The following is a 13779-nucleotide window of genomic DNA, read 5'->3' on the forward strand; positions in this document are numbered from 1 at the left end:
GTACCCTTGCACCATGGTGTAAGGGTCTCTGTGTTGCATGCAGGATTTTTTTTGTGCAGTAAGGGGCACCTAAATACACAAAAATAATCCTGAGAGGCCCATTCCCCTATCTATGTATGCTGCAGAATGTGGCACACGTAGAAGAGGAAGAAACAAGGGGAAATAAAGATATTTCTCCTCATTGCACCTCTCCTGGGGAGGTGTATCTTTTTGGTGTGTTCCCGGGTTTACATGGTCTTGTACATCTGGGAATGTGTCAAAAAACATGGGAGTTGCTTGGGAACACTCACGCAATACCCATGGAACGCCTACCTAGTGCAAAGTAATGTAAGGCAGTGATTTGAACTGCCTTACGTTAATCCAGATTTTTGGGGCTACGCAAATCTGACTTGGAGGTTTGCGTCATGCATGTACAACGTTGCATGGTGCAAATGTGATGCAGCCCTCTCATAAATATGCCCCCAGGTTTATAATCAACAGTAATGATCACGATTTCTACAAGGCATGGTAAAGAGGTAGCCCTTAGGCACAACCAAGTGGAAGCACTGATTTAACAGAAAAAGACCCAAAAATAAGATTTTTCTCTTTCTGATGTGTTTCAAAGACAAGCCAGTATTCTTTCTTCAGTGCTGCCAATCCTTGCACTGTGGATGCTGACTCTCCATCTGGAATAAATACTCAGTCACTACTGATTTAGAACTTCCTCATCTGATTTATCACTGTCCCTTCCTCTTCTCACCTAGGCCAGTGGCTGCATCATCAAAGACAATGAATATGCAAATGTTTTACTGAAATTGCTAAACAGTAAAGTGTCATTTTGCCACTAGAGCGCTCATTGGCCGCTAATAAATATGGCATGTTTAGTGCCTTTGGTAATTTGTCAGCACCTAATGTTAGTCTCCCTGAGGCTGCTCCCTTACCTTGCCTTCTGGAAGAGCCGGTATGGCATCCACTGAGGCGCATAGGGGGAAAACACAGTATGGTTTTAGATAGGGGAGAAGATGTGGCCTAACAGCTAGAGCGGTCGACCTTGGAGCTGTGGAACTGGGTTCGAGTCTCGACAGGGATGCCCAACATCCTGTGATTCTGGGTAAATCGCTCCCCATGCCTAACAAAATGAATGTGTCAGTCTGTAATGCAACTGGTGCTCATCTAAAGCTCTCTGATACCTTTGGGTCGAGTTTGCGCTCTATAAAACTCCCCCACCAAAGAAACAACAAAAAAACAAGATTCAGTTGCCTCCAGTCTGCTCCTGGATTCAGAGTCCTCCTGGGACACAGCCTTGCTTTTACAGGGGGTGGACGGATCTTGAGACAGAGGAAGGGGAGGGAAGGAGGGTTAGAAAGGTTGATGAAACTCACTCTTCCATAGAACGACAGAGCAAGAAGTAACCAATAGGAATGAGTGCTGCAGCCACACACCCAAATCTCTGTCCTGAACGGTGATTGGTACTGCCATTCATACAGACTTCTCAAACAACAGCCCTTTCCTGCTCTGACTCATTAGCCTCATGTCTAGCTGTCTCTCTCTCTCTTCAGCCAGACCCACGAAATCAACACAGGCACAAAGTAAATGCCATTCAAACTCAGGAGTCTATGATTGACATTAGCATAGGCAAATTTAGAACAATGGCATTGCCTTCAGATAGATTTTAGGTACCTTGGAGCTGTATTTAGAGCAAGAATATGGCAAGATATTGTCTAAGACATCACCTGTGGAGAAGCCCACATTTCCCATATGAGCAGCAAAGAATGCCCCTCCCCATGACTGAGGGGAGTGCAGGGGTAATGGAATTAAATGCCACGGTGCCTGGGGCGCCAAAAATGAGCGCGCGCGTGGCGGGTAAGTATATTCATTTCAGAGATATCCGGTCCATTGTTAGAATGCAGGACATTAGCAGCCAATCGGCGAGGCTCCCTCGTGTTCCGCGAGACACAGGCCTGTTTCGCGCATGTAAAATTCTCTCATTAAAGCGGAGATTTGCAACCCGTGGAGATTTTAGAGGAAGCAGATGCAGCAGGTCCGTGTTGTTTAGAATTACTCTCGTACTAATTAGCTCGAAGCAACCGTGCTTTACAAGAGGAAATGATTGTCGCCGTCTGCACAAACTGTTAGGCACAGCCCTTAAATCTGCGCAAATTAAAAGTACTGTCATCGCGTAAAACAGAGATTGAAAACTTAATTCACGTTGAACATATGGACAGGAGGCTCTCCTTCCACAAAAGACATGCGGGCACATGCATCATTGTCAATTGCATTCGCAAACGGTGCGAATCGCAATTTTCGGCTGTTTGCGAATGCAATTGACAAAATTGGGATGCATCATGTTTTTCGGAATTTTAGAAATCGCAATCATGTTGCGATTTCTAAAACTGTGATTGCATTTAAGAAATCGCAATTTGAGATTTCTTAAATGCAATGCATGAACATTTTAAATTTGCGAATTCGCAAATAGGAAGAGGTAAATTACCATGAAGTTGACCTTCCTGGTAGTTTGCGAAAACTTTCAAAAATGCACAAAAGTGAATTTTTGAAAGTTTCATTTTACACACACACATGCCCTTGGGGCATGTGTGTGTGAAAAATGCACTCAAAGTTATATTTCAGGGGTGCAGGGGGGGTCCTTTGGACCCCCCCTGCACCCTTGAAATTGCATTCTCAATTTGCGATTCGCAAATTGCGAATCGCAAATTGAGAATGACTTCCCATTGATTCCTATGGGCCTCTTGGCCCATAGGAATCAATGGGAAGGGATTCCTTAATTGTGATTCGCAAATTGTGAATCGCAATTAAGGAATTTTGAGAAATCGCAAAAAAAATGCGATTTCCTGATGCATAGCCTTTTGCGATTTCTTAATTGCGATTCCTTATTTTTCGCAATTAAGAAATCGCAAACGGCAACAATGATGCATGTGGCCGATGGTTAATATCTCATGCCCTTCCTTTAGCTGGGCTGAGCAGAAAATGGCGTCCTCTCGGCGAAGATGTCACCAGTGACGTCGCATACGCCTTTGGAATGTTTTGTCATTTTCAACCTTATATGCATTGGTCACAAGCTTCTATATTTAAAGGCTAAACCCCAATCTATCCTTTTTTTTAGTCAAACAGGGTTGACTTTCCCATGGACGTCAAGTCACCAAAATGCCAGGAATAGAAGAAGTAATAACATCTTATTGACACTGAGCCCTCTCTCAACACCTTTTTTCCAGATGACATGACAGGGCTTGACCCATTGCTCCAATCTTAGTGCAACAATCAATCAGTAATGTTATAAAGCGTGAACTACTCACTCATAAGGGTCTCAAGGCGCTGGGGGTGGGGAGGGTGGATCTGCGGTGACTTCTTTTTCTGGGTGAGGGGCTTGAGAAGATTAAGGAATGGGTGCTGTAGACGGAAATAGAACCCTGATGGACCAATGATTAGTTGAAACCCCTTCTGTCTGATTTTTCCCATTCTCGCCGTCAACAATAATAGGGCCTCAGCAAATTCAGCAGCAGAAATACTTTTCTTTTTTGGGTTTTGGGGTGATGACATGGAGGAATCGATGTTTCCACGTTGATTCCAACATTTTTTTGACTGGTACTTTACTTGGAGATTTTGTCTGCTTTTTGTAGTTTAAGCCATCAGGTTATAAAGTCTTGATACAAGGAGTTACAGTTGACCTTGTAATCCTGATTTGCCCAGTAACTCCTTTTACCGGCTAAATCTGAATTAACCGTCATAATGAGACCCTTACCACCCTACTTACTTTCTGCTCACGTCACTGACATCTTGACACCCAGAAATCAGATTAGGAGGGTCAGCACCAGGAGTAGAAAAGGACAAAGCAGGGGTAGCAACTGCTATTCCTTGCTACCCCTAATTAATGTCCCTCTGGTTCACTTCTATGACCCATAATCGATTTCTGGGTAAGGCTCAACGAGTTGGTCCAGGTCAGCTTTTTTTCTTCTTCTTTTAATCGCACCATCCACAGATTGAGAGCTATAACGATTGATGAGTCATTTGTTGCGGCAAACAAATGTGCGTTTTAAAGATTGTGATAATGTTTCCTGTATTATATCTTTTATTTCAGGATTACCATTAGTTACTAAACCATTAATTCATAGGAACTATGCCTGTGCTACCAATTAAAATGTATCTTTGCAAAAAAACAATGTAAAAAAAAGAATTGTGGTATATTAAAACACTGCATACTGGGTAACCTTAAATGCTTTCTTATTATGCCTTCTCAGGCTTATGGTGACATTTGGAGAATCCTTGGTTTGTCATGACCACTGAATGTCATTAGAAGACTATACTCGCAAAGCTTCCTCTCAAGCATCCTCTATTGAGGTTGTGCCCTTTTTATGGTCTGGCTTGACAGTGTAGCTTTCGCCAGACAGTTATGTTAGCAACACTAGAGAGGGCTTTTGGCTCCACCCACATGATGAGAGTCAGGAGTACATGTTTTGATTGGACAGAAGTTGTGTGCTTCCACAGCAAAAGAAATTGCCCTCCACACAAATTATGTTGTTATTTTATCCACCTTCATGAGCTTCAACTTTTAGGGGCACACACCTGACATTACAAAGCTATTAAAGTGTCTTAGATGATGAGAACAATGATGGTGTTTATCTCTGGCAGCAGCACAGATGTTGGTTGGGCAGTCAGTAACCTACATGGATGTTTAGGTCTGGCTTGAACGTTCAACTGTCACCAGCCCTTTTAACCTTCACCAATATTATTCAACAGTTCTTTGCTTCCACACAAATACACATCTATTTCCTTGTTATATACTTGTAACACTTCACAATAACATACAGCTATCAAAGCCAGACCTATTGGCACTGCCAGTGCTTGTTATAGTCTGTCTTGACAGCACAGCTGTCACCACACATTTATGTCAGAACAAAAGGGGCTTTTGCCCCGCCTACATGTTGGGCACAAGGCGTACATGCCTTGATTGCGCAGAAGTTGTGTGTTTCCACAAAAAAGTGCTTGCTTTCACACAGCTGTGATAATTTTGTTTATTTATCCAGCGGCATGAGCTTGAATTTCAAGAAGCCCACACATGCCAATGTTACTATTAAAATGTGTTAGATAAGATAATGCATGGTGTTTTTCTCTGCAGCAGCACAGCTGGGAGAAGGCAGTCATTAACGTACATGGATTTTTTAGGTCTGGCTTGAAAGTGCACTCATAAGACATACCTATTGACAATGCTAATGCTTCTTGTATTTCTTTTTTGTTCATTATTGCTCTTTTTACCTTTACCTATATCATCAGTTTGCTCCATCGTGCCTTTAAGATCAACACTTCTGTTTGCCTTCTATCTAATTATGTCACTCTGTTTGAGTACAAAAGTTGCCCTTAAGTTCCCAAAGGTATCAGAATGTTACTGATAATCAAAAATCGTTGCTATGTATATTGTGTACACAAAGCCTTCTGGCTAATCCTGCAGAAATTTCTAGATCTCTCTCTTTATTTGTTCTTTCATTCTCTTTTTACTACAATCTCAATTTACTTTTTAATCCAATCACTGACTCCCTCTCTTTGCATTTTTATCCCCTCTCCACCACTGTATTTATCCGCCTGACTTTAGGCTACTATTTTATTTTTTCACTTGCTGCCTGTCTTCATCTTCTTGTCACTATTCAAAATGCCTCCTCTATTCACTAACTCTGTCTATCAAACCTTTCCCATTTTTATATTCAACCCCGATCACTCTCTCTCTCGCTTTCATCCTCCCTTGTTCCGCTCCCTGTCTTCTCTCTCCTCTCTTTAGCTCTCTTTTTCTGTCACTCATACCCTACTCTTCCTGTCTTCCCCTCCCTTCTTGTTTCTTTCTCTAGCTATATGTCTCTGTCAGTTCAATTCCGTTGTGTATTGTTTACGTCAGGATTTGTGGGTAAACACGTTACCACAGCTTTATGGATTTTCTCGTATTGCAGTAGTAGTAGCACTTCCTTAATATGCTTTTGCATTTTCTACTAGACCTGTGCTTTCTCACAGAAGACCATTTATTCATTTAGAAAGTTTTATATAGCGCCAACATGACCACCAAGGGTATCAGAGCGCTTTACAGATTGTGCATCACAAGGGAAAAATAGAGATTATGCATCACAGGGGTATAAGCATACAAAGCAGAATAAACACAACGACAAGATCAGAGTGTCAAATTGTCCAACAATCTCGTGAGGGAAAAGCAAACACACAGTCAAGCAAAAATCAAAGTCCAGAAATGCCCGACGTACTCGGGGACCAGGTGGCTGGGCCAGACACAACGGGTATGAACCCAGAGTCAGATGACGGTGACATGCTAAGGCAGAAATTTCTTCATCAGGAGCCCTTTGTTAATTTCCAGCTTTAGGAAATAGGAGATCTTGAGGGACATTATCCCAGAGCAGTAGTCTACCCATTCTCTCTCTCTCTCTCTCTCTCTCTCTCTCTCTCTCTCTCTCTCTCTCTCTCTCTCTCTCTGTATCTCCCTCTCTCTCTCTCTCTCTCTCTCTCTCTCTCTCTCTCTCTCTCTCTCTCTCTCTCTCTCTCTCTCTCTCTCTCTCTCTCTCCCCCTCTCTCTCTCTCTCTCTCTCTGTCTCTCTCTCTCTCTCTCTCTCACTCTCTCTCTCTGTCTCTCTGTCTCTCTGTCTCTCCCTCTGTCTGTCTGCCTGTCTCTCTCTCTCTCTCCGTGTGTGTGTGTGTTCGACTGGCGCCATGCTACTTTCTCTCATTTTCTCTTCCCCTCCATCTCCTTTCAATTATCTCCCTCTGTGGTCCCCATTTTATACTCCCCCCCCCCCCCCCTCGCCCCCTCTCTGTTACTCTTGTTCACTTTCTCTCTCCTTCTGCTTCTCTTTTTCTCTCACCACCTTTGTTGCTCTCTCAACACCTCTCTCCAGCTCCATCTCTTCCTCTCTCTATCAGCCTATCTCCATCTCTCCTTCTCCCTTCCCACCCTTTGCCTCTCTCTGCCCCACTCCTACCCCTTCCACTGGGTGACTGGGGCCGCCATGTGCTTTGCGTTTGTGTCTTGACTTCCCCAGAAGATGGACGAGCTGATACCGGGCCAGTCGGAGCAGGATAATGCATCAAGAACAGGAAGCCATAATTAGAAACTGTTGTGACTTGTCTTTCACTTCCCCTTGATTGACTGTTGGGTGTATTTCTAAAAGAAGGGGGAGTCACATGGGTTGTTAAGGTCCATGTGCTCCTGAGGGAGGCTGCAGATGGCTTGAGTTAGCCTGTGATTTCCTGCTGAGGGTGAACTCGGGGCTCTGATGACCTTTACCTTCTCCTTTCTTGCAGTTACCCTGCTGGACTCCATGTCTGCCCTTGGAGACCTGGGCTGGGTGGCGTATCCGCCTGAGGGGGTGAGTATGGTTTCTAGCCCACATTTTCTTCCATGATACCCTTGTGACTATGGTCAGCTGATGAACACACCTACTCTCTGCACCTGTAGAACGTCTCATATACAGAACCTACTATAAATGTAAATCTGAGCAAAATGTAATTCTTTGCCTTTGAAAAAAACTACAAAAATGGTTTATATGGTTTAAATCCATTTTTGTGTGCATGATGGGAAACAGTCATAGCTCATGCAATTGATGGTAAAGTTATGATTTGACACAGAGTCCAGATCTGTGAAGCACACCCATTTCCTGAGAGTACTACAGGACAATACAATTGGTAGAAATGTGCCATACAAATTTTTAGCAGCATGGCATAACCACAGACACTGGGATTATGTGGCAATAGAGAATCTAGTTATGTGGCAGAGATGGCTAAATTATGAAGCAAACAAGGCAATTCATGACAATTAATGATGCCTTTGAGATGAGGAGTTGCTGGTTAGTTGTTGCACCAACATAATCTTGCATAATTCACGATTACAGGGGTTCGAGCATGTACGCGTTTTATAAAACTGTGTTGCAGTTGGTGGTGCTTTTTCGCATAATAGTCTCCTAAAGGGTACTCTTTTGATTAGAATATAAGTCATGGGAATTGTGAAACTGATGTGTGCCGCAAATATGAGACATTTTTTTCTTGCACAAGTCTTTAGCCAGAACGTCACAGACTTTTCTGCCCGGGTGGTTCCTTTGCATTCAGATTTCATCAAACATGACCCCTCAATTCATTTTGTCTGCACACCCAGATTTGGGCAATTTCCATGGACATTTCACATATAATACAATGAAAATGTTCACATTTTAACCTTCTCTAAGTTCAAATATTTCAAGAACAAAACAACGTCAAAGGAGAGATCTTTGCATATTTTGTCCCCAGGAAGAGCCGAGATTGAGCCTACATTAAGAAGGAAATATATAGAGAAAATGTATCATGGAGTTCCCAAACACTATGCATTGGCAAAGCCAATAATTCTAGCTTTTAGGACCTCTTTGTATGCCAATGATTTTTAGCCATGCTCTACAGCATCAGCATGATGCTCTGTGGGATAGAAAAATGTTGGAGAAAAAAAAAAGAAAAAGGGTGCAATGATTCAACCACATCAATTTGTAAGCACGCATATGCTCTATTCCGCATGGTGGATTACATAATGAGGTAGGCGCCAATTTTATTAACTAATCTGAGATGGACTAGTAAACACAAAATAGAAGAAGCACCAAAGCACTTTTAAGGAAGATGAGCCCACAGCAATCTGCTGCCTGGTCCACCACAAATAAAAAAAATAAAAAAGACCACAGTGCTGGAAGGGAACAACAACGGGCAGCTGAGAGTGACAGAGTGCAGCAATGTGGCGTCGGGGTGTGGTTGGGAGAACAATGAGGAACAGGTGAGGGGAGGAGAAGCAGAAATCAAAAGAGAAGTACACAAATAAGAAAGCAATGTGGGGAGAAGCACACAAGGGCAGTTGTAACACTGAAGGTTGCGGGGAGAAGCACAAGGACAGGAGAGTGCAAAACAAAGCACAGTGGAGGGGTGAAGAGAAGTACACGAGGCAGACAGCTGGAAAACACATGCACTCTCATAGGGTTCTTAATAAAAAACAAATGTAGTTCACTAAAAATAAGCAGTGGGAGGACACAAGTAAAGAGAGTATGCTCCAACGGAAGGATAGGCACAGAGGAGAGCGGCAAACCGACACAGGCAACAAATAAAAAGCAAGCTAATGAGAGTAACAACAAAGCCACTCAATGGTAAGCAATGGGCAGGATCTAAGCTCACTGTATGTTCACAACAGGTCATTCGCAACCAGACAGCGCAAGGTTCGGCTGACCTAAAAATAAGCAGAAGATCCACCATCGGAGGCTTAGCATGAGGCCACTGAAAATCAGTACTGTTCTGGGAAGGACTGATGTCTAAAATGCGTAGCAGCTATATATGTGTAAGCGCTAGCCAGCATCTACCGTAAACTCTTCCTTTCCATAGCGAAAGGCTTGAATTACATATACAGCAAGCTAGTTCTGCATCAACCACGAAAGCTTGCATTTTCCACAATCTGTTGATTTTAATCACTTCAGGGGCAATGCCTAGCTCCCCATCTGCCCTACATCAGCTCTGCCCCAATCCCTGGATGCACTGGGTCTGCCCTCCGACATGACCTGCAGCATTGCCACTTCAGCTTGTCTACAAAATTCCTCTCCCCCCCCCTTCATTAGGATCAGCAACAAATAAGGCCCCCAGCATGACCTGGGTTACCTCTGCACTCCATGCACGCATGACCGCTGCACTACACTGTTTGACATCATTTCCTCCACCCTTACACTCCTCCATAGCCTGCAATGCCTTTGCCCCCCCCCCCACTCTGGCCTTCACTCCCCTTGATAACCACCCTGCCTGCTTCACCCTCATTAAACAGAACAGCCCCTCTGCCTGCATACAGGTGGTGAGCAGTGGCATCTGGTGAACGCTCAAACAGGTGGGACATAAATACCTTTGCTTCAATTGAATGGAACAAAGAAGTTCCGTCCTTTACAGTATGAATGTGTAGGGGCCCGTCCCCGGGGAAACGTTTTATTTAACAAAAACGGGGTGGCTAAGGATTTCCCACATAAATTGGCAACAAACTGTAGGGCCGATTCACAAAGTGCCTCTGCACTCGTGACTGAGGCCCCATGTTGTGGCGTGGCGGAGGGAGGGGCACATGTTGTATCTTATGTCTTCCTGCTGCTCAGCTAGAATTCATGTTTTGTGGAATGTTGGATGGGTGGAATGCTAGTGGTTTGTGAGTGTCAGTTGGGTGAGGGCTAAGATACAACAGCACACTTGTGGTGGAAGCCCCACACCATGGTGGGGAGGGGGGGGCACCCGTGGCGGGGGCCCTGGAATGGGTAACTGCAGTATGGAGGTCCCGCCATCACTGGAGGCCGCTGCCACGTGTGCGGAGGCCCTTTGTGAATCAGGCCATATACATTTTGCAGGTAGTTCTGAAGGGAAATACGTGAAATATTTAAATATGTTATGGGCTGCTGATCGTGCCCGGCACACCCAAGTTGTGTTTCAATGTTCTATGTCCCAGAGGAAATTAAAAAAAAAGCCACATTTTACACACATTATTCCTAAACAAAGAATATATAACTCAATAGGTTTTACAGCCAGCTCCGACAATCACGGTATGCAAAATGTAGGAGGCATCTCTCTTTCACTTTACATCACAAGTCATGTCATTTCCCCCCCAGGCCCCATCCTGATAGATTCTTAACTATGTTGTGTGACTGAGCATTCTCCTGGGGCAGCGAATGGGAAAACAGTAGTTACAGAAATCTCAGCCCCTAGACAGCATCGAGATAGCCTCACATACAGAATATACAGGCTGGAAGTCCAAACTAGGGATCATTTACCCTGGATGCTCAAGCACCAGAAGCAGTTGCATATAATGTCAAGGTCGTTAAAAGTTATCAAGGCAGATCATAAAAGATCTCCACACAGGTCAAACAATAACTTAAGTTCCAGAAAGAAGGCACACTGGCAACCAATGAACTGAGGCCATAGCATCAGCACTCCCGTAATAAGCGTGAATTACCAATCAATGATCAGCTTGAAATTAAATGAAAGTGTCCTTGCTTAGTAGACCATTTTCATCAGATAAACTGCTCTTACATTCACCTGCACAGAACATATGGTCCAAATACACACATGCGCATGTGTGGGTAGACATGCTCACATGTTCGTGGTCATATATGTGCATATGCATATGCGCACAGACACACAAACACAATCACCCGCTTGCAGCCACCAGCAACGCCATGATCGATTCCATCACTTGTGGGCCTTTTGCGCCAGTGACAGATCCTGACAGACTTCAAACAAGTGGCGCACACAGGCCCGGGGGCATCATTGCTGGTGCTCTGCCACATATGTCCTAATGGAAAGCCAGTCAACTGCTACCCTCACCTTTGTACCCCTGCCCTGAGTGCCCGATTTTATGTGAAACTGTTGTCCTGGCTTTTTGTTTGGCCCCGACATCCCGCTAATTTATTGTGTGCAGAGCTCCAGGCCTGTTCCTTGAAATGTCAGGCCCAGAACTTGCTCTGTGACCTGGAGTAGGGACCCAACGCGCCCCATAGTGGGCACAGGACTACTGTCCCTGCCCTCGGTGCATCATGTAAAGTGGTGGAGGCAGCTACCATGTTTTGTGAGTGTTTAGGTGACCAGACCTTTTCTATGTGTCCGAGAGTGCAGTCTACAGATCCCTCCCACATTTTGCTGTTATGTGAAACCCAGACCCTTATGCTGACATCCCATTAGTATAAGTGCCCTGAGTTTGTTTTCAGTGGGATACATTATATATTCCCTTGGTTTATCATGACACCAGAAGAATAAGAGAGCTTCTCAAGGCAGATGGAGAGCTTGGCTATATTTCTATGGCTGGTGGGGGGAAATCTCAACACTGAAGCGAGGCGGGTTGGAGACCGGGCTTCCATTAGAAATTCAATGAGGACCTTGGTAGCAAAGGAACTGCCTTTTCTGTTCTTGAAGACAAGCAATCATCTAGGTAGGGGTTGTCATCTTGTTTGTCCCTAAGTGTTCCTTCTGGTAAGCAGGTACAAAGTTCTCAAATCCGTTATGCCCTTGTTCTGGATATTATTACTTGGAGCCCATCCCATTGCTAGTGACTGAGAGTGCCACCATCCCACTCAAAGAATGTGTTTAGAGAGCAGTCTCTAAATGACAAATGGAATGGAATTAGCTCAGCCCTGTTCTAAAGGATGAGACAGTGGATCTGCTTCCCATGTCTGAAAATTGAAATAAAAGTTGGAACCGACGCACCCCATTTAATTCCACTTCTTAGTTCTTCTTGCTGAAGGAGTGGAGTGCTCCATAGAGTATTTAAAGAGCTTCTTTGTGGCCATGGTTCATGTCTGACAGAAAGCCAGTGTCCCAGAGGTGACACCTGAGGTCTGTATGTTGTGCTGTAGGAGCTCAGGGATTACTAGATACCTAAAAGACTGCCTAGCTGCTGACATAGGGAAGGAGAGTGATTGGTCTTTCAGGAGGGGAGACTGCCCAGGAGGAGAAGCCTAGCATGTTCCAGGAATGCGGAACACCCAAAGAAGTTTGATTACAAGACAGAGTGAAGCCAGGAGAAAATTTTCTATGAGGGAGCCCCCTGTTTTCTCTGTGCAGTTCCCACTGTTTTAACTACACCAAAATGTGTGCGAACCGGCAACACGTTGTAGTCTACCATTAATCTGCTATGAGCCTGCGAGACCAGTGCTGCCACTGCCCGCGTAAGGAAGAAGAGCTGCATCGCCACTAAACAGAATCTCTGATCATCCCGGAGGCTGCAAGTGTGGAATAAAGCCACCAGACAACTTATTTCATCAGGCACAACCGCTGTACCTGTACACCTGTCTGCACCTAGTCAGAGATGCAGTTTAGGAAGAAGGGGACCTCTATATACTAATAATGCACTTGCTATTCATAGGGAAACATAATTATTTTGAGAACGGTCTATAGCCAAGTGAAAAAACTAAAGATACAAAACAATATATATAGAAACCACTAATAAGATGTGAAGTAATATCGCCCAACAGTACAGAGACTAACTACCCTGTTGATAATTCAATTATTCATTTTATTACTCATAGATTATATATATTTTATTTTATAGTCTTTTTGGACACTTTCTTATCTTTTTTTCACTTTTTTTCTTATAAAGTTGATTACAATTCATGTACAAAAAATATTAAAAATACAATACAAACAAACAGTGAGCAGTAGATATGGCAGATGATGGAGGCAATGCGGTATTAACTAGTCAGAGATGCCACACCAGCTGAAGATGAGTGCTACTGCACAGACCTGCTGCTCTGTCTCTGCCAAGTGGTCCCTGTTAAAATGCTAAGTCGCCACTGAAGCACCAACAGACGTGAAGCCGCCTCTGTGAGGGTGTGTACACAAACCCCACCAACATACCACTAGAACTGTAATGTCATCCAGCAGGTAAAACTGCAACTTAGTCTGTGACCAGAATGAAGGACTACAATTTCGTCAGTGCGTTTGCTGGGTGGACCTCGTGGGGACGGACAGGACACCTATTAAGGTATCCACTCTGGGCTACTTACCCCTATTTTCCGCACTATCAGATAACATTTTGGAAATACGATTGAATTTAATATGACCTACATTAAGGAGAGATAGAACACTTTACAAACTCTACACCTACTGGTTCAACTTCTTTGAATTCAACGTATATGAGCCCTGATGAAGTTCAAAAGAGATGTTTTGAATGAAATGCTTCGGCTGGATGTCCTTTGTATATTTATGGATGTCAAGCGAAGAAGGAATACAATAGATTTCCTACAGATATAACATTGAAGTTTTTGGGATTAGACCAAT

General features: G+C 43.9%; 1 protein-coding gene across 2 annotated transcripts in view; it reads left to right on the forward strand.

Annotated features, from left to right (window-relative positions):
- LOC147683468 (ephrin type-A receptor 3-like) overlaps positions 1 to 13779 on the forward strand; it is a 522416-nt gene that overhangs the window by 150307 nt on the left and 358330 nt on the right. For both annotated transcript variants that reach the window (XM_086943881.1, XM_086943880.1), the window contains exon 2: positions 7285 to 7349. In XM_086943881.1, coding sequence (XP_086800007.1) covers positions 7285 to 7349 — 65 coding nt within the window. The remainder of the gene's footprint in view (positions 1 to 7284; positions 7350 to 13779) is intronic.

This window comes from Lissotriton vulgaris, chromosome 11 (assembly GCF_964263255.1).
Source record: "Lissotriton vulgaris chromosome 11, aLisVul1.2, whole genome shotgun sequence".
In the NCBI taxonomy this organism is placed as follows: Eukaryota; Metazoa; Chordata; class Amphibia; order Caudata; family Salamandridae; genus Lissotriton; species Lissotriton vulgaris.